General features: G+C 40.2%; 2 protein-coding genes across 2 annotated transcripts; one reads left to right on the plus strand and one right to left on the minus strand.

The window, feature by feature from the left end:
* The first annotated feature begins 71 nt into the window (after window positions 1–71).
* On the plus strand, window positions 72–8,344 carry LOC102236691 (ankyrin repeat domain-containing protein 34B-like). Its single transcript, XM_005812028.3, has 2 exons — window positions 72–540; window positions 5,580–8,344. The coding sequence occupies exon 2, from the start codon at window positions 5,628–5,630 to the stop codon at window positions 7,218–7,220; it is 1,593 nt and encodes a 530-aa protein (XP_005812085.2). The 5' UTR covers window positions 72–540; window positions 5,580–5,627; the 3' UTR covers window positions 7,221–8,344.
* Window positions 8,345–9,114: 770 nt separating this feature from the next.
* LOC102234134 (occludin-like) lies at window positions 9,115–20,077 on the minus strand. The gene is made up of 9 exons (XM_023338671.1): window positions 19,899–20,077; window positions 19,385–19,475; window positions 17,682–18,336; window positions 17,435–17,602; window positions 12,380–12,528; window positions 11,030–11,212; window positions 10,760–10,931; window positions 10,480–10,521; window positions 9,115–9,731 (listed from the first exon to the last, which is right to left on the minus strand). The coding sequence occupies exons 2-9, from the start codon at window positions 19,435–19,437 to the stop codon at window positions 9,633–9,635; spliced, it is 1,521 nt and encodes a 506-aa protein (XP_023194439.1). The 5' UTR covers window positions 19,438–19,475; window positions 19,899–20,077; the 3' UTR covers window positions 9,115–9,632.
* Between the last annotated feature and the right edge of the window lie 1,835 nt (window positions 20,078–21,912).

Raw genomic sequence — 21,912 nt, forward strand, 5'->3', positions numbered from 1 at the left:
ACAACGTGTGCCGTCATTCGGCCTCCTTGATGGTTGTCATGGAGATGTCATTGATAAGCTGGATGAAATTATTTTTCCTTTCTGAGCGGAACTATTGAAAGTCCTGCGCGTCTACTTTTACCATTAGCGAGCCTTTGCTGAATTAGAGCCCCTTTAATGAAAAGACAAACCGGCCAGGCAGCAGAGCCGGGTTGCTATAGCGCTTCACCTTGTGCGTTCATCTCTGTGAACCTTTCCTGTTCTGCCTCTCTGCAACTCTCCTGAGCTGCTGCTGCTGCTGCTGATGCTGATGGTGCTGATACTGTGGTGGATTAACTGTCTCTGAGACCTGCCTGACAACAAGCCGTCTCTCTCTCTCTCTCTCTTTCATCACTTTCTTTGTCCAAGAAGAGAAGTCAGCCTGCAGAGCCTTGACTGCTGTTGCTAGTGTCTCCTTTCTCTTAGAGTGACACACACATAAATCATCGCTTCAGTTTGCTGCTCTGCACCAGAAGAGTGAATGTCTGCAGGAGGATACTGATCTTGACTGACTGAAAGCTGGTGAGTGGGGACACACACACGCACACACACGCCCACACCCCAACACACACGCACACACCCCAACACACACGCACACACACAACCCCACACGCACACACATGCGCACACATGCGCTCTGGCAGGCAGCTTTACTTTACAACTTAAACTTTACAACTTAACATAGCTTAACATAGAGAAAATATCTCTTACTGGGAATATGGTTGAAAATGTAGCATATTTTGGAATAATGTCCAATTCTTGCAGAGAGTATGATAGATAACAATGTAGGTTTTTGATTTCTGACTAAACCATTGCAGAGTGGATATGACATGCTGCTCTGCTCGTTGGTTTTCCTGCAGAACGAACATTAAACTAACGATGATCAGGTGAAGTCTTCTGTTCTTTGATCAGGTGGTTTGATAATTATTATATAAGCTTTGTGAGATCAAAGCAGGATATAGGCACTCAGTATGTGGTGTATTAGCAGGGAATGAGAGTTACAATGTTCGATTTGTGTCCTGCAACCTTAATGTCTTGAGCTGTATTTTTTTGTCTACTTGTCTAATCCTAAAACAACTTGCACAGATTTACTTCATATTAATTTGCAGTTCATATTGTTTTTCTAAAGGTTTTCAGACTTTAAACAGTTATGGAGAGGCTTTGGGATTGTGTGGATTGTGGGGCATTGTGAAAAATGGCAAAGACAAAATAAGGAATGGAATAATAATAATAATAATAATAATAATAATAATAATAATAATAATAATAATAATAATAATAATAATAATAATAATAATAATAACCTGTGTTGTCTGTAGTGTAGGAAGACGCTCACCTTTGCACAAACAACATTTGAGCTCTGCTTACCTCTGCTTTGGTTCTTAACAAACCTAAATGTTTCAAATCATAGACATTTTTTTTTATATTAGAATAGCAAAATGTTCCTTTCAAGCGTTGTTTTTCACTTCCGTTTTCTGGTTCAGCATCGTTAGCCCCACCCAGGCCTCGTTACTGCCAGACCTTTGGAATCAGGAAATTGCTAGAAGAGCGTTCCGTCTGTTGTCAGACCGGGAAATTTGGCCCACGGCTTTTGTAAATGGCACTTGATTTGCAGCAGATCAGCACCGGGTCAGAGCCGATGTCTGAGCTGGTCCCTAACATGCTCTATTGGGGAACCATTAGGTGACCTGGGAATGACACAGAGATGCCACAAACATGTCCTGTATGCGGGCCGGTGTCTCGCTGAAAGGCTGCTCCAGGGTACCGTTTCATCCAAATCACCACCAGAGCTGAGCTGAAGTCAGATGCTTCAGCTTACCTACTGTAGCTACCTGCAGTAACTCTCTACATAGAGACTCATTTACGTCACACTCACTGCTCTGTGTGTGTGTGTGTGTGCTGCATCACAGCCATGTGACAAAATGAGGGTCTAGTTTCTGGAGCATACTTGAAATAAGACAAAACTAACTTACAAGTAACTTTTCAACAAGAAATGGGAACCTACTTAATAACTGAGTCAATTATTTCTTAACATTGATGAAAACGTACCAGTTCCATTGGCAAATAATTTCACTTATAACAAGACATTTTTCCCATGTTGTAAGTAAAATAATCTGCCAATGGAACTGGTACTTTTTCATCAATATTAAGGAATTATTTACTTAAAACAAGCTCCTATTTCTTGCTGAAAAGTTACTTATGAGTTAGTTTTGTCTGATTTCAAGTGCACTAAGACATTTGCACTAGAAACTAGACCAAAACTACTTGGTAAGATTCTGTGTTTTTACAGTGAACAGTCACAGATGGTCAGCCAGCTGTTTTTAATCTCGCCGCAGTGTTAGCCCATGTTAACAGTCGGGAGGAACTCAAAACTAAACAGCTAGTGATTACAAGGCAAAGCTCTGTCAAAATGCTGAGCGATGTTTATTGTTTACTTATGTTATTTGAACATTTCTGTATTATTAGAATTTATGCTCAATACTAATAATATAGAATAGTTTAAAAATGTAAAAAAAAACAAAAAAACAACTAAAAACTCTGTCCATTTTTTACATGACAATAGAAGCTACATTCAGCCGGTCGGAAGATACTTGTAATTGTTTTTTACAGCAATAGCTGTGAGCATAACTTATTTACTCGCTCTAGCTGCTTAACTACATCACGGATCGGAACATTTGCTAGGAAAGCTCACGTTAAGAATCAGGTTTTGTGTTCTTGTGTCCTGTCCAGAAGGTCTCTCTTTCAAAATACATCTTCTGGAGAATTGCCTTTCCGTGACTTTAAAGTCTTTACAACACTTCAAAAATGCAAAATGTCTGCTTGTTCTGCATATTTTTCACAAACTTCTCTGATGTAGAGAGCCAAAACAACTGACCGCATACGTAGCGAAATAAGAAAAGTCGTTTCAAAGTCAGATTGTTTCCAGCTACAGTTCCAGAACTCACCCCATTTCAAGACTTTACCTGGTTCCCTTTGCCACCAATAGATATCTGAAAGCATATTTGGCATACTTTATTGTTGCAGGAATAATTGACAACACTGCCGTCCAATTGCAGACAAGAAGCGCGGCTATATACGTGGTTGTGGTAGGCGACTCTAACCAAGACTCTAAACCTCAGTGTGCAGAAAACAGGAGCAACAATTAAAGTACGGCACTAGTGCTTTAATTAATGTCTGACTTGTGCAACCAAGCAACAGCAAAGGAGAGACTGGAGTGATGACCAAAATAGGGAACCCGATTAAAGGCACACCACCTCCACCCTTTCTGTCGGAGGTTTTGTTTTGTCTGTAGCCGATGACAAAAAGGTTCAGCATCTCAGAGGGATGAAAGCTTGACATCTGCTAATTTCCAAGTCAATGAACTCAACTTGATGCTACCAGCTGCAGCTTAGGCAGACGAACTGCTGGAAAGTCTGACCTTAAGTCCAACTCCAGATCTTATCAAAACATATACACCAAATAATGACATTTTAGAGGAATAATAAAAGGCATTAAAAAGTAGCTGTTTAATGCTAATTGATCCCTGGTCATTGAGTGAAAAGGTCAGTTTTTTTTGTTTTGTTATATTACTAAGTTTGCTAATTATAAATCACTTCAAAACCTTTTCCTCGTGTAATCTGTCCTACAAAGATCAGCTGAAAAACAAATCTCTCCTTTAAAGATACAGTGTGTCAGTAAAAACAAATGTTTTTGGCATATTTGGTCAAAGTGTCACGGTAGAGTTTGAGATAAAATAATCTGTGGGGGGAAAAAGGAGCTCCTCTGCCTTCTTCCTCTGCCATCTACAGAAATACGCCGTTCTCAGATAGAAACAACCAATCAGAGCCAGGAGGAGGGCTCTGGGCGCTGTCAATCATGCTCCAGTATGTGAGAACAGGGGAGAAAGTAGAGGAGCTTGATTGTCTTACAGATTGTGTCATAATATACTGTCATAACATGATGACAGTTTTAACAAATTGGTGCAAAACACTTTTTTTTGTAAAAGTTGCGTACTGCAGATTTAAACATGTTTTGTTCAAATATCTTTTGAATTATAATAATTTCAGTAGTCAGATTCCTTCAGTCAAAGTCTATCAGCATATTTGCTCTGTGTGCCGTACAAAAGTTCTTCACATCTCTCAGACTTTGAGAATCTCTCTTCCTCTTTAGGTGACGATAACAAATGTTCTGTCAGATTTGACTGGGCTTTGACTGGGCCATTTCAAAACCTTGCTTTTTTTCTCTGAAGAGATTCTTTTGTTGATTTGCACGTGTGCACGGATCCACCGTGAAGAGGATACAACTCCTCTTCAGTCCGAGCCCTCTAGAAGACACTGGGAGGTTTGAGAGCCAAACTGAGCTGATCATGACTTCGTCCACTTTAACAAAAACCTATGTTCCATCTGAAGATAAGAACCCAGAGTCTGACGCTATCACCATGTTTCACTGTAGGCATGCTGAACATCGGTAAAGTTCGAAAGCTGAAGTTTAACTCCTTCAGATCAGAACACGCTCTCCCACCAGCTCCTGGAAGATTTTAGCCTAGCCTGCATGTGATTTAGTCTGACGACTTTACTTCTTAGCCCAGACAAAACGGAGAACGCAGCAGGTTGTTGTCGCATCATGAACACAAGTATAAACTGGAAGTTTCTTTACAGACCGCTGGCCTCTTGCTATGGAATGTTCTTGTTGGTCTGTTTATGCAACCATATCTTTTGGAGTTGTTCTAATTATTTATGCAAACAAATGAACAAAAGGTTAGAGCAACCCTACTGGTGTAGCCCAGATTCATTTCTGTTTAATCCGATTCAGTGTATTTGAAGGCAGGCGCGGATCACATACATGTTGTCGATTTGTTTCAGTGCCTGTGACTCATGTAGGAAAGTGTTTTGTTACCGTCTGAGACATTGGTACCTGGCATCTTACGCAGTCTAACTGAGAGAACCAAGAACTGACAGAATGCGGCTGCCACTGCAGAAGAAGAAGTGATGAACTGATTCTGTCTGCAGAAATAAGGACAAGCTGTTCACATGTTTGCCTGTTCTGTTCTCTCTCACCAGCCAGAACCCTTTATTTATTCATTTATTTGTCCAGGTAAGTTGATTGAGAACAAACTCTCATTTTCAACAACAGAATAATACTAGAAATATGTTTACTTGTTTTTTGGGCGCCTTGTTGTTTGAAGGGGGGGGTTTGGCTTTTTGGGTTCATGTTTTCTTTAATGTTTTTGTGTTTTCTTTTTCGTGTTCTGAGGTTTTTCACTTGTTTTGTTTTGGCCCTGACAACTTTCAAAATAAAACAGCAAGAGAAAGAATTGATCCCTGGTCATTGAGTGACGTCCAGTTCAAACTCTTCTAACTCAAGCTGCCTTCTCAAGTGGAAGAAACTGCAGATTAAACCCAGAGAGTGGGAAACACTTGACAGTATGGGTAAAAAACAACATCAGGTCCAACCGTGTAAAGAATGTTTTATATTCCATAATGATGGTCGTTGTTCTACATCTGATTTCTATGTTAGATTAAAGTAGCATTTCTTGTGACGCTTTACCTTATTTCCTAAAACTGTTTTGTAATTATCCACAGACATCGGTCCCACAACATCTTGAGAATCTTAATCTGGGGCCAAGAGGGATGGAGGCAGAAGTCTGCAGTCCGGGCGTAGCAATGGATTCAGGTAACCCATTGCTGAAAGCAGTTTTCCTCAGACGACTGAGGCTCACAAGGCTGCTTTTAGAGGGCGGGGCATACATCAATGAGAGTGACAGCCAAGGCCAGACACCCTTAATGGTGGCTTGTCGGACCAAGCATACCGACTCCCAGAGTGCCAGTCGGGTTAAGCTGATCCAATTTCTCTTGGAGAGAGGAGCAGATCCAAACATTCAGGATAAAGAAGGACGCTCTGCGTTGATGCACGCCTGCCGGGATCAGACCGGTCCCGAGGTTGTGTCTTTGCTCCTGGCCAGCGGAGCCGACATCAGCTTAGAGGACCAGTCCGGAACATCGGCGTTGGTCTACGCTGTCGTGGCCGGAGACTGGAAGGTACTGAAGCTTTTGCTCGACACATGCAAGGCAAAAGGGAAGGAGGTGATCATCATAACCACTGACAAGTTTCCAAATGGAAACCTGTCAGCCAAGCAGTACCTCAGCATGCCTGTAGCCGATCCCGTCAATGAGACCGATCCGATTACAGCAGCGGCTCCTGCGTCTCCCTCTGAAATACAGCTGATCACCTCCCCGCAGTGCACGTCCTCCTCTCTATGTCCCCCCAAGCAAGTGTTTTCTTTTAAAGAAGGACAGATCTGCGGTGCCAGCTCCCATCCGTGTTCGCCGTCTCGGTTTCGAGGACTCGGACAAGCAACGCTCGGCGGACTACAGCAACCTCTACAGAGACTGAACTCTGAGCCTTGGTTAAAGATTCCAGCATCTCTGCTTACTGAACCACGCCAGGCAACTTTTAACCTGACTGAAGATATTTCCTTTACCGTTCCCAACCTGGAGAGGGTCAGCAGCAATACCCCCAAAGGCTTCAGACATTATGGAAGAAGATTAGCAAAGGATAGAAGCATAGAAGATGGCAAAAATGATTGTAGTGAATGTGAAGGAGACATGATTTCTTTATCAGGTCTGCTTTCGCCCCACTCTGCCTCTCACCCCAACCTGCACTCTGAAACTCATGGCACAGACCCAGCCGCCGGCTCTTCAACTCTTTGTAGTGGCAGCAACCTTGGTGCGACCTTTCACGGCATGGCCTCATCGAGCCTCAATCATGTCATACAGACACACAAGTTGGGCGCAGATATCTATGGCTCCGACCCACAGCTAGCTGTGGATCTTCAAAGTCTCTCTGAAGAACAGAGAGACAAAGCCCCTTTAGACGGCAAGAAACTGGCGCCGCTGCGTTGCTCGACCACAATGGGCTCCAGGGACTCCCTGAAAGGCCACAGCAAGAGAATGTTCTCTTTGTATGAGCGCAGGGGTTCCGGGACGTTCCTGCTGGACCACAACCATCAGGCCAGGCCTAGATCTCTGCCACCGTTGACCAAAAATCCCAATATCAACGTTGCTAGTAATGGTTTGGGCAACGGAAGCGTTTTCTCCGAAAAAGAGCTCGGTCAGAAGGGTTTCCTGCCCTGCGCCCCGCCCGGACAACCGAAGGAACTGACCCGGAGGATGCTGCTGAGGAGACACTCGATGCAGACCGAACAGTTCAAAAGCTCCGCCTGAAAACGAGCGACAGGGAAAGAGAGTGTTCATTGTGTTCAAGGCGGCTGCTGCTGTGAAATCATTGTGAAATTTGTTACGATAAAAATAAATAAAAAAAACAAAGTATACTCAAACACACCCTGGGCTTGACATAGAAAACAGGCAACACAGTACAGTGCTGTGAAAAAGTATTTATCCCCCTCAAGATTTCTTCTTTTTTTTTTTTTTTTTTGCATTTCTGGTAAACTTAAACGTTGCAGATTGCAAGACAAACATATCTGGAGTAAATATTGATGAGCAATTTCCAATGATTGTCTGTTTTATTAATGGAAATGTGACAGCCAAACCAACCCACTAATCCAAACCTGGTTGTCCCGCCCTAATGAGCAACAACTGATAAGGGCGAGACAAGAGGTTAAATGTTTGCACTGAGTCAATGAGAAAATCCTGAAGAAGATAACTGATTCTGGAACTTAAGCTCAAGCATTTTGTTGTTATGCACCGTTACTTGTCAATAAAGAAGGCTTGTACATTGGCCAGCTTTGTAAACCACTGAAAACACATCTTTGCTCTTTGGCTTTAAGTTTTAGTGATGCTTTTAAGTTCTGATATAGTCTTCATGTGCTTGTTTTCGTAAATGTTAGTTATCTTCACCCCATTTAAAAAAAAATCCTATCTTAATTTACCTCCATTTTATCTCATCCCTCTTTGTTTTCTTATTTGATATTCATTCTTATTTCTTACTTTGATTCTTTGCTTATTTCAACTTGTACAACCGTTTGACAAGAAAAGGATGCAAAACACAGCACCAAGTCTTCGTTTGTATAGGAAGTATTGCTGGTCAAAATATCCTCTGATAATTGTTGCTAACAAGAGTGGCATAAGGTGCAGATCTATGTAAGACCAAGCTGGTTTGAGCAACTTTTTCACACTTGGAAACTCGTTTTTGAATCCAGTTCTTCTTCACAGCACTGTACCTCAGTGACATCCCAGCGCCACGATGCGTTATGTTGTTTGTTGCTTCAGGTTCTGTCCACACTATCCCAGGTATGTTGTAAAAATGACTCTTTGTGTAAATCTCCTCCACATCTAGATAGATTCTGGGGAATAACTTAAAAAAAAAAAAAAAAAAACAGTCTACCAATGTAGACATGTAGAGATTTTTGAAATGCTAAAATATCAGCCTAATTCATTCTCTCTCACCATCTGTGCTAAAGATTTAAAAAAAAATAAATAAATGGAGCCTTTTGTAAAGACTTTCCCAATGTTTCTCACTTCTGTATTGTTTCCATGAAACTTTCAAGCATGAACTGAAAGGCTTAAACTTTATGCTGTCTGTAATAACTAATGTATCACTGTGAGCTTGATGGAAAGTTAATAAATCCTCAGAGTGGAGGAAGGTTCCAGTTAGGCAGTTTTAGCAGATTTTACTATTTAAAACTCAGCTTTTTTTTCTTCTTCTTTTAACCAAACAACTTGAACATACAGTTTGCTCTTGTTTTGATGTCCAGCATTAAGTGGAGGAATAATGTTGTTTTCTGCCCTGCTGTTGTATAAAAGGCTTTATCACAACTTTCCAATGAAGAGACAATGCAGGATCAAAGCCCGAATTCAAGCCTGGATTTCAAGTTTTACCTTCAAAAGTTACAAACGCTTACAGAAACATTGATGACGATGTGTGCAGGATTAGAAAATGAATAGCAGTTATGCCCCCTTGTGGTAATAATGACCGATGAATTACAGGGCACCAATTTACAATGGATATTAAAACAAATGCTATAAAATGTCTGAATGATGCTGCTGTAAAAAAAAAAAGAAAAAATCATATTAATGTTTAAAAATGTTTGTGAAATTCTGTTGCTGACTGCAAATGTTTAAAATGTTTGTTGCTCAGTTGAAAAAAAACAAAAACGTGTTCAATAAAAGATTTTATTCAAATAAAAACGCATCACAGATGATTGCAAAACGTATCGCAGGGAAGGAGATTTGATAATATTCCAAACTGTGTACAAGAAACAACCTTTACAAAACCACAACCCGCATATTTACAGTCAGTAAAATAGTAATAAAAAAATAAATCAGCTGACATCAATTTGGTGCAGGGGAACCTAATAAAACCAAGCATTATTTTTAATTTTCTCTTCACTTCAAAGACAAGTCGCAAAACTCTTCTGCTAGACAATAAATATGTGTGGTGATAATCACTCAAAATACAAACAACGGCGTAATACAAGAAAAAGAAAAAAGAATCCTGTTTCTGCGGTGCTAAAAACAAACAAAAAAAATACAACAGAGCTGTCACAACTTTCATGTGCTCAATGCAAATCATCCCAGCTTTGGCCTTTGGAGAAAAACTTACTGCTAAAAAAGGGCCAACCCAGATTTACAGCAGTCCTCCCTGCGCCGGACAGGAGTTATTAATCCAGACTTTATTCAGGTCCTGCGGTCATAATCACTGACCATCTTCTTGATGTGGTTCAGTTTGTGCTTCAGATATTTACACCTGCGCTTCTTCACCTGGTAATCTGCAGACTGAAGAGACAAAATAAAGTTTAGATGAGCAAGAAGGTAAGAAAGGAGGAGTACACTAAAAAAACAGAGTCTCACCAAGTAGTTTTGGTCCAGTTTCCAGTAAAAAATAATATCTCCGTACACTTGAATCAAGACAAAACTAACTTTATATAGGTGCTTGTTTTAAGTCAATCATTCCTTAATATTGATGGTAGAGTACCTAGTTCCACTGGTGAATTATTTCACTAGTAGGAAAAAAATGTCTTGTTATAAGAAAAATTATTACTGCTAATAGAAAAATTATTTACTTCATTATTTCTCCTCAGAATTTTGACTTTGATCTGAGATCAAAAAGTCAAAATTCTGAGAAAAAATTATAAATTGAGAAAAAAAAAATTTATTGACAAAAATGATTAATTTTGAGTGAAAAAAAGTCACAATTCTGATTTTCTTTTTTGAAAAGTACTGAATGCTACAGTCATCATGTTTTTATTACAAAACACAGCCTGCAGTTTTCAGACTCCATCCATGTGTTCGGAAAGAAAAGCTCTCAAAGCTCACTTGTAATTATCTGAACACAACTAAACCTTTTTAAAAGCAATTTCCTCTAGGATGTTAGTCTGTACGCATGAGCCTCCTGACTGAGCTGGTGGCAATTTGTGAATGGAAACCAGGGAGCAGAAGCTGAAACAACAAGACAATGTCCTGCAGAGGGACAGTCTCGTCTCAAAGCTCTCCTGAAGATAAACTTTACTAATCCTTAACTTACCTTCTTGATTCTCTTCAGCTTGTTGTACTCATCCAGAGTGTCCTGTTAACAAGCAAACACATTTCAACATGCAGCTTTGTCTAACATGTAGCTTTTCTGCTTGTTGTTGCCTTTAAAATGAGGCTAAAAACCTTTTTATTTGCTTTTGCCTACTCTGCATGACGTTTTTAACTTCTGACTAGAAACACTTTGAGTTGCCTTTGGCTGGAAGATAAATACAAGTTGCCTGTCTCAAGAAAGGCCAGCAGGTGAAACACTGCTGTGTTTTGGGAATTCTCACCAGGAACTGTGGGCTTCCCTCCTCCAGCTCGTCCAGCTCTTTGTCCAGATTGGACAGGTCCTTGTTGAGGACGTCCAGCTCCGCCTGCAGGTCTTTGTACTCCAGGTGGTCGCGGTCAAACTCCTGCTTGTAGCGGTTGCGCTCCTGCTCGTTTGCTATGGGCGGGAACTCGCTGCGGGAGGGGAGGACGATTTGATCAACTTTAATCTTTCACAGAATTTATACACAAGGGTCTCAGCTTTGCTTGGCGCGTCCCGGTTGCCTGGCTACCTGTCGAAGTCGTTGTCGTCCAGCTCGTCCCCAGACGAGTTATAGTCCGTGTCGTAGTCCTGCCCGTCGACGCGGCGCGGCCGTCCTGCGCGCCTCTTCTTGGGCCGCCCCGTTGAGCTCGCGACCTCCGAGCTGCTGCTGCTGTAAGGGGCCCCGTTCTGCAAGGGCCTGTCAACCACAGGTCTGTGAAGCAAAGAATTTAAAACCATTAGTATATTAATATTAGATGCAGGGTCCAGTTTTACTAAAAGCAAACTTCCTGTGACAAGAGGAAGCAAAACTTCCTAAACAAAAGCAGAATTACTGATGGAGGCAGGGCCGGTCCAAGCCTTTTTGGGGCCCTAAGCAGATTTTGATTTGGGGGACTCCTATATTGACATGTCAACACTTAATATGTTGACTGTTTATCATGGCTTTTAATTTTAATCTTACAAAAGTAGCAAACAAATAGAAAATTTTTTTGAATTTTGAGATGCAGAATGGCATTTGAGTGTAAGCCTGTCGCAACAAGCAATTAAAATGAGCTTAATCATTTCCATTCTTATGACTTCTTGAATGGCAATTTTGTTCACAGAGACGTCACAATCCATTTTAGTTGTGGTTCCGGTTGTGTGTGGTTTTTGTTTATTGTTATTGGTTGTTGTGATTTATTTTCGAATATTTAAAATACCTTCCAGCTCCAGTGTGAAGAGTTCTTCACAGAAATAAACTTTATTGGGAAACTTGCATTATTGGGCCGTTATCAACATACCACTAGAAAAACGGTCGCAAAATATTATCGCAATAATTTTTGGGACAATTCATCATCCTGACCTGACAGACCTATTTAAGTGTGGCGTTTTATTGTAATTATTTAAAAGGAACATCAGCTGATAAACTCTACATTTACAGTAAGCAAATTTGATATCTTGTTTCCCCAACAGCGGAAGAGACTCCCTGTAATTTGTATACAAACTATAAAACAATATAGAAATTGTTTTGGTTTTTTTTATGTGTAAAAGGATTTACTTTGTATTATTCAATGTTATTTACTTCATAAATATGTATATGTAAATATATATAATTCTAGCTTGGTGCTCTTGCCGGCCCCCTGGTGGTGTGGGGGCCCTAAATAGTTGCATAACTCAACTCTCACTAGACACCATCATCTTCCCTCATCAGCACAGAAATACTTCACATAGTTTCACAGTGAAAGTAAAACAGGACTCGTGTCTCAGTTGGTTTTGGTCTCGTCAACTTCACGTCTTTTGTTGCGGCGTCACTTCCACAAACGCTTGCGTTGATTTTCCACTAGCTAGCAAGAATCCTTTCAAACACAATGTTTAAGCAGCACAAAGTGTGACTCCTCACTGCGGGGTGTAGCTGATGGGGGGTTTGTCGTAGTTGCTCTCATCATCATCCAGGTGACTCCTGGAGCCTCTCCGCTTCTCGGAGTAGTCGGAGTACTCTGGGTAGTCTGCAGCTGGGACGTCTTCAGGAGCAGCAGACACGTTGTTCACCTTCAAGAGAGATTCAAACAAATTATTATTTTTTTAAGCTTCATTTTGCTTTTGTAAAGGGGACCATGGATACCAATCAACAGGAAGCTAATTTTTTATCTGTAGTCTCCCAGCAGGTTGATAGAAGGGATTCAAAAATAAATTACTATTAAAATGCATTACAACATACATGACCTATGATTTATGACAGAAATCAATATGAAGCCAGAAATTGTGTAATTTACAGTAAATATTGATGATTTTTTTTTTAAGTTACACATGTAAGAAAAAAAAACCCTGTTGATTTAAAAATTATTCAAAACATGAGTCCAAGTGTGAATTTGGACGTTTATATCCCAGGTTGCATCTTTTTCTTACCCAAATAAGTGCCATTCTTTTAGATAAGACAAAACTATCTACAAATATCTATTGTAAAAGTTTCTGTGATTATCTACATGTATATTTCATAAGTGAATAATAGTTTGGAGGAAGGTCTTGGTTTTGACATTTTTAGTGACTGGTATCGAGTTCCCTGACAAAGCGAAACCTCAGGTCTATTGTCTAGAGTTTCTGCAAGTCATGTTGCCAACAATCAGATCCTGTTTTGTGCACAGCTGAAAACTATTTTAGCCTGTGATCTAACAATCAGAGATCTACTCTAGACCCCTTTTTTAATTCTAGTTTTTTTTTTTTTCCAAACTTCACAACGATGCTCACAGTAACTGAGTCTATTGGTCGTTTTACTTCCCCGTCTGTCTGTGTCGCAGAGAGCAAAGCACAGATGTCTACAGATGTCTACAGATGTCTACAGATGTCTACAGATGTCTACAGATGTCTACAGATGTCTACAGATGTCTCCTACGAAGTGTTCAGAAAGCAGCTGAAACACTTTTATGATGTTAAAAGCAAAGTTTGGAAAGCAAGAAAACATTTTCTGTAAGCTTTGTCCACACGTCATGTCTTCCTGCATCAATCACATTTGATTTGCAATTTTCATTTTGATCATTTTTAGGTTCATTTTAACTGTAATAGAAATTAGCTTGTTTTAGCTAGCTTGAACATATTTACATTATGTGATGTGGATTAATGTGTACCGTTCCTTGACAAATGAGTAAATAAATAAAAATAAGCTGTAACAGTAATTACATTTTTCACAAAGTGAAACAAGTCACATCAAAACTGACATGTTATTTTTAGCCTAGCACTTCAGCAAGCTGCTTTGTAAATAAAATTAAATAAAATAAACATTATCCAAATCAAGACTGATGTTTATTGAAGACGATGCTCTTATGAGTCAAGGCAAATACATATTTAGAAGAATATAAATTAAACCTGTTCTAGGAGATCCGTGTTTCAAATACCACGGTATATTTCTTAAATCTCTTGTGGACAAAATATCTGTGCAGTCAAAATATATATATATATATATATATCAATGCCATTGTGTATGCTGCAGTTAGGGAAATGTACTGCACTTTTTAAGGATTTACATGGCATAAATTTGACGTTAGTATCAGGACTCCGCCTGTGCTAGTGCATTATCTTGATTGACTCAATAAAAGGAGATAGAAAGTTTGTGATCTGGACTTCCCCAGTATCCGTTCCTAACAAAACTGCTTTGTAACAAATCTCTAATTGATTATATAAAATTGGATACATTTTAATAGATTGAATGAACTGCCTAAATAACTAATTTTGAAAACCTATGAAGCATTCCAAATATGACGTTGTCTAAGTTGTCTTACAAAACTTAAAGTGAAACTTTTAAACGCTTCAATGCTCAATAAATTCTATTCTGTATATACAGATGCTTTGGATCCGACTTTTCCCCTTATTCCACTTCAGCTACATTACTTTGCTTTGTTCCCCTCACAGCATCAAAGCCCTGATTGAATAAGAAAACTGACCATTTAAAGCTGGTGTTGTATCTTAATATTAGCTTCTGGAATGGCCACTTTGACAGACACTTGCTTGAGTAAATCCACTGAATTCCTGACATTTCTGGTATGGTACACCTGTATGAACTTGCCCTCTGTTTCATGACAAGGCTACACCCAGACAAACAGGAAGCTCTCTCTGCAGTCGCACTTTCAAACAGGTTCTCACAAACACCAGTAGGGAAAATGTCTCTGGTTCTTAGTATCCTGCTGCTGCTGCTGTTGTTGTGCTATTGGTCCGACCGCTGAGCGGTGTACACTAGAGCAGCAGTCTGACCCGTTTTTCCTGTTTGCTGCTCTGAAGTGAGCTGGAATACTCGGGACTTGGCAGGACTGAATGTCATCACGACTCCCATCAAAAATGACTCACACACTCATGGTTGCTTGTTCCATAATGTTACGAAACACATTTCAAAAGTACCATCGAAAAGCATGACTCATTGCTAAATGTAAACACTGATAATTCAAACGGCGGAAACGTTCGCGGTCGTACGTTCAGACTGTCGATTCCACTGACTGAAACTGTTATCAGTCTGCATGCCACGCCTTGAAACTGCAGATGGAAGGACTTTAAACTCCACCTTCTTCGCTGTTCATAAAAACAACGCCATAACCGAACCGGTTTTTCCACCTCCTCACCTTCACTTCCTTCACTGCTGAACACCTGAGAGCACATGAGCAAGTTAGAAAGAGATTCTTTCTAGAAAGAAAGAATCCAAGAATCTAAGCTAACACTTTGTTTTTTAAAGGGTTAGCTTAGAGGTTCTGCTAAGGCTTAGGCGTGTAAAAGTCCAAAGTTTTTAGTTGAATGGACATCTTCCAGCCAACTAAATGAGCCGATCAACGTGCCCAAGTTAAATCAAGCCAATTGAACCTGGAGATGTATCAGACTATAACGTTTACCTAACCATCAAACTCCTGTAGCCGTCGGTCAAAGAATACCTCAAATTTAGATCGGCTGCAGCTAAAACCATTTATGTTTCTGCCTGTTTGGTTACTTAAAATACAAAAATATAACATTTTACCAAGTACTTTTGATCTATATTTAATATGTTTAAATATTTAAGTACACTCTAAATAAGACGTAACTAACTATCAAGTAACTTTTCAGCAAGATGTATGAGCTTGTTTAAAGTCAGTAATTCCTGAGTATTGATTTAAAAAGTACTGGCAGATTATTTCACTTGTAACATTTTCATCATAATCTGAGTTAAATAATCTGTCAATGAAACTAGTATTTAAAAAAAAAAATCTATATCAAGGAATTATTGACTTTAAACAAGGTTTAAACAATTTATTTATTTATTTTATATTTAACATGTCGTCCAGTTCCAGTGCTAAATGTTCATCAGAATTTAAAGTTTATAAATCTCTGAGAATGTGTTCTTGCATTATTTTGCCATTACCATTATATTAATTGGAAAACGGTCTCAAAAAAAAAAAAAAAACACAATAAGAATATTATCATTTATAGCAATAAAATCTGGGGCAATTTATCGTCCAGCAAAATTAGTTACCGTGACAGATGGTCTTACAAGTTAGTTTTGCCTTCAAATGAACTAAGATATTTGCATTAGAAACTAGACCAAAACTCCTTGTTATGATTTTGTGTTTTTGCAGTGTTAGTGAAATGGTTTGTGCCTGGTAAGCAGAAAAAAACACACTGTTTGCACCCGCATCAACCGTCCATCACCACAACTCCATGATGACTCAGCACAAGAAACAAACTGAGAGGATCTTAGTTTTGTGCCATTGCAGGGGGGCGCAGGAAACGGTATGGATGAAAAAAAAAAAAGTTACACAACAGTGTTTCACTGGAAAGATGGTTTGCAGTTTGTTTTGTTGCAACACAAAGTGTGAAATTAAACATCAGTGGAGTTTGAAAACAAAATATGTGTATAGGTTTATGTCTGGTTGAATGATGTGTGTGCCCAGTTGATTTTTTTTTTCTTTTTTGGGGGGATTTTATTGTAATCGATAGGGGGGCCCAGAAAGTCTTTGGGAACCACTGAGATAGGCTAAAGGATATAAACACATCTTACCCTCATCTAAAGAAATTCAAGAAGAAACAAAGTCATTGACAGTCAAAATCTCAAAAGTGTTTTAAAGCAAATTCCAAGGCTTTCAATTCTCAGTCAATCACAGTGTGAGCCAGTCTCCATGGCGATGAATCTGATCACCAAACCACTCCAAGAGTACATGGACATCTCATCAGGCAAGTCACAAAACAACCAAGAACAATGTCTCAAGCTCCCCATAGGTCATTGTTATGGTGTTAGTTTCAAAGCCCTAGAAAAAAAGCCCAAAGGTCCAGCTGACATTTAGCTAAAACATATTGTCAATCCAAGATTTTTGGAAAAAATGTTCTGTGGACTAACAAGACTAAAGTCTTGTGATTGTCTGGGTTTGGAGGACTTCCTATAATTGATGGAACCAGGGACCCATGAACCATAATATCACTGTCTCACAAAACAACAACACTCATTGTCTAATGGAAGTTCTAGTGGGTGGCATAAGCAGCTTTTAGGTTGAAGGGATAAATACTTTTTCCACATTGGGCACAGTTGGTTGGGTCAGCTTTTTCCACCTAATCAATGAGATAATAATTTAAAAAGTAAAAGAAAAAAACAAGCTGTGCTTTATTTGTACTAACTTTGACTCCAATTTAAAACAATGGGTTTTATTACCCGAAGCATGAAATGGAACAGGAAGAGCACTGATTCTTACAATCACATGCCAACAGAATCTATGTCTCCATGTATGTCTTGTTGTGAGTCATAATGGAGCTGATGTGATGGAAGCTAAACCAAATGTTTTCTGCATTCCAAGCAAAAACTAAATACACTTCCCCTTTTCCGAAATTAGCAGAAGTTGATTGGACAGAGAAATGGCAAAGGTGTTTTCACAACCTTGTAGGCCGATCTGCTCTCAACTCGCCCATACGGAAGATTTCAAAAAGTAAAATATGAAGGCTACACTCCATCACTCACCCACGCCTCGACGTCCTCAGGAGGTGCAAGATCATCCACAACTTTGACTTTCTTCCACAAGATGTTCTGCTTTCCATAGTTGTTGATCTTCTGCCGCGTCTTGAGGGCGAAGACGAGCATGATGATCAAAGCTGCGGTCACCATGAAGCCGAACACAACAGCGATGGCCTGAAGTGGAACATAAACCACAGAGTGTGAGTTTATTGGACGCGTGTTACAGGATGGCACCAATGTCGCGAGGGTTTACCTCTTGTGGTTCCACCACGCAGTAGTGGTAAAGGTACTGGTTCTGAAGCACTCCTGACATCTGTTGCTGTTGATATGGAGCACACAGAGCCGCAATCTGGCTGCCGTAAGCTGTCGAGGCCTGGGATGAGGGGTTTACTGCCACCAAGTACACTACAGTGGCAATGAGCATCAACAGTGCCAGGATGGCGCTGACGATCAACACGGCCAGGTAGAACTTCCTGCTCTGACACAGGCTCTGATGAGACACGATGACGATAAAGACAACCAGGGAGAAGATGAAGGCAAAGGCGGCCATTACGATCATAAACCCTTTCCCGGACCGCGGGTCATTGTAGTTTCCCGCAATTGAACCGTAGCCATAACCGTTCCCAGCTCCATAGTAGCTCGATCCTCCGTAACCTCCTCCATAAGTTCCTCCATAACCTCCTCCATAAGTTCCTCCATAACCTCCTCCGTACATTCCCCCAAAGCCGGACATGGCTCCCTGACTGTCATACGCCAGCGTTGAGGCAACGCAGGCAAAGATGGCCACACACAGCACAAGGACAATGATGGCCATGATTTTGAGGATTCCTGGAGGCGAAGACCAGCGGTAGAAGTGCTGGAACTCATCGTCAGGGAAGTAAGAGTAGGCTGGCTGAGCAGGTCCATTACTGGAAGAGGAATAAACAAACCGCTTTTACAACCCAAACTACAATATTTAGATTTTATTGATAAATGGACAGTGCAGAAAACAAATCTTAGAGATTTTGGACCAGATTTCTTATTTGTTTTGTTGTTGTTGTTGCAAGGTTCTGGTTCTGATCTCGGTCTTGTAAATAAGTTAATACAGTCATAACCATGAGATGAATTTAAAAAGAAGGAGAAGAATTACTTTATTCATCCCAGCAGGGAAATTATTTCGCAGTTACAGCAAGAATTTTTTATACACAGATTAACACACACACACGACAGGAGCTGCATCTGCAGGCAGCCAGCTGAGCCGGCGCCATTTTTGAAGGAGGACATGCAGCAAAGGTCGTCGGGACCGGGAGTTGAACCCGCGACGTCCGCGGGTCTAAGGCCTCCAAATGTGGGGGGTGCTAACCCCCTGCGCCACCACAGCAGAGATACTTCTTCCTGTTCTTTCTGTTTCTACCCGTTACAGTTCAAACAACAACAACAAAAAAAATGCTTATGGAGTAATGGTGAGCAAAGAAACAAAAAATGCATTTGATCCAATATATTGAAAGAAGACACATTTATACACATATGGAAGAGGATTATGACCACTGGGGGAAAATATTTCTATAATCTCTCATTTTGACTTTTTTTCTCAGAGTTCTGACCTGCGGAAGCAAAAATCTTCAATGACAGAGATGGGAGTTGTGCTGGAGGAGAACTACAACTTTCTGGAGACAAATGTCAGGCTTATATGAATTGTTTTATAATTATTTGCGATAGTTTAGAGTAGAAACAGCCTTTACAGCAGCAGCAGGTATAAAGATTCACACAAAAAGTTCTTAAAAAGTGTTAAAAGCAATAAAAGATTAGCAATAATAACAATAACAGTAAAAATGAAAACTGACAGTTAAATTGTGCTTCTTTTACTGCTATGACGTCAACAGCTTCATAAGGGTTTGATGAACATCGACAGAAAAAAACAAAATAAACAACAACAACAAAAACAAACAAAGAAATATACAAAAAACAACAACTTACTATCTATCATCCTCTTCATAGGGAGGGGGACTCCCATTGGGTTTGGAGGACATCGCTGTTTGATCCACTCAACAGTGGCAATCAAAACAACCTGCAAGAAGGCTTCCTGTTAGACTGGACATGCCAAACCCATGTTATCAAACTCTATTAAAGGTTAAAAAAATTATGCTAATATGTAAAAAACATGTCACTTTTAATACTCGTTTTAAAGTGAATCTGCGCCCGTTCACGCAACAGACAAATTGCGTGCAGCGCTTGTTTCTTGACATGTAGCGCTCTCTTTTAAAGATTGGCTTTGCGCCTACATGGCGCATTACGGTAACAGAACAGGGGCGCAAAGAAAATGAAATAAAGAGCAAATGAGACGCATGACCATCAAAAGCTCATATTTATGACAAATCAATTACTTTTACGTACATGTACTAAAGCCAGACTAAATATTTCATGTCTAAACATTTATTACATTTATTGAGCAAAACTGTTTTTGTCTCCCATTAAAGGTTGTTTACAGTACCTTAATTTAATTGAAGCTGAATCGACCAATGCGCCGCTGGGCTCCACTTGGCTTTTTTCTTTTTCTATTTTTTTTTTTTACCACTAAATCCAAAGAGGTTTGAAGAACTGAGGTCTTCTCTTCCACGGTTGCTGTCAGGATCCTCTCCTCTGAAATGTCTCAAGTGAAACTGCAGCTGCTGCTGTAAACAGCCTGGACCACACCTAGAGAGCTCCGCTCTCGGTTAGCTTAGCTCCGCCCCTCACGACAGGTGTCACTGCGCTGAACCAGACCGGATGTTCATATTTGGAAATGCAAGGTGAGCGTAGTAACATAGACAGAACGGAATGTTTACCTGGTGTAGAGGCACCAGAACCTAGTTCGGCAGACAGGGCCGGCCCAAGCCTCCATGGGGCCCTAAGCGAAATGTGGTTTTGGGGCCCCATAGTTCTGCTAACAATGTAGACTGGCTGCAATCAGCAACCAGATCATTAGCTCATTCACACACCTGATATAAACTTATTGCATCTCTGGCAGTGCTGTTTACATTATATACATGTATATTAATATACATTTATTGGCCAACTGATTTATCGACCAGTTAATTTCTGGGCACAGATTTCCTTCATTTTGGGGGATCGGTAATCAGCTCATACTTACATATGAAGTCCATCTTATCTTCTAATCTTATTTTTGTCAGCAAAGGTTTATAAATCATCCTCTGTCCTCTTCTGCTCTGCAGTGAGAGGTTTGACTGACAGACTGACCCACCAGGTCAAGTCTGAACGTTTACAGTTAACAATATTCACCTCACTGTTGCCAACTCAGCGACTTTCTTCTATATTCAGCAACATTTCAGACAAAAAAATAATAATTCATATCAACCAAAATCAAAATCGGCAGGTCAGGCGTTTTAAAGGGATCGGCCAGAAAACTGCAATTGGTGCAGCCCAACTTAAGATGGAATACATACACACATATTCATGACATTCTATGATTAAATTAATTTCTCTTAACTCCAATAGCTAAAAATGTAATTTTTACCAGGTGAGTCTTTCTCCCCTGGAATGTGGACCGGTACCGGTACTGGACTGATTCTGAGCTTTCAAATGATTTTCACAGAAGTTTCACATAACTTAGAAGTTGATATAAAAATAATGTTTGTTTTAGCCACAAAAATAATTATAATCAGCAGCAAACAGCATATCACCAACTAAAGCATAGAGCAGCTCGGTAAAGCTTACCCGAAGTAAGTGAACGTAAAACGACCATAGTGAACTATTTTCACTTAGTAACCAGAAGCAGTGGCGCAAAAAGTGGGTATGCAGTGCATGCAACGCATAGGGGCGCTGCACTAGAGGGGGCGCAAAAACGATGTTTGTGTATGAAATGATCAATAACAGGAACAGCACTGATTAGGCGGTCCTTCCCTCCCATACAGGCAGCTTGGGCAGCGTCTCTTCTAGAACAAGCTGAGGCGCGTTTTTTCTTTCTTTTAAATTTGAATTGTATTAAAGCCTCGACAACAGGGAGCTAAAGATGGGCGGCAGAAAAAACTCCGGGGCACAAAACAGAAAACAGAAGAGGGGGAAAGATAAAGATGTTAGAGAGACAAAGAAAAGCTTTTCAAAGTGGTTGAAAGACAGAAGGTAAGTAACGTTACTGTATCAACCAGAGAGTTGTAAATATTCAGGTTAGCTTAAGCTAGGCTAAAATAACAGGTGGTTTTTTTGTCTCCGCCCCTTATTGAACCAATAAGGACGCGATTTATTCCGTATTGCTATAAATGTCTGATAGACACACCTATCTACGGTGGCCCTGAGGTGCCTATCACACACCTCAACAATAAGTGTAATAATAACGACCACAAAAATAAAACACGGGAAATATTAAGGTCAGCTAGATTGTCGTTTAGGGTAAATAGGACCCCACTAAACCACACGAACTGACGCTGTTGTCACGGTTGCTTAGAGACGGTTGCTACGCAGCCGCGGTGAGCTGCTATCAACCCGCGTCTTTTTAAAATGTCCACCCG

Source organism: Xiphophorus maculatus, chromosome 8 (assembly GCF_002775205.1).
Source record: "Xiphophorus maculatus strain JP 163 A chromosome 8, X_maculatus-5.0-male, whole genome shotgun sequence".
Taxonomy (NCBI): Eukaryota; Metazoa; Chordata; class Actinopteri; order Cyprinodontiformes; family Poeciliidae; genus Xiphophorus; species Xiphophorus maculatus.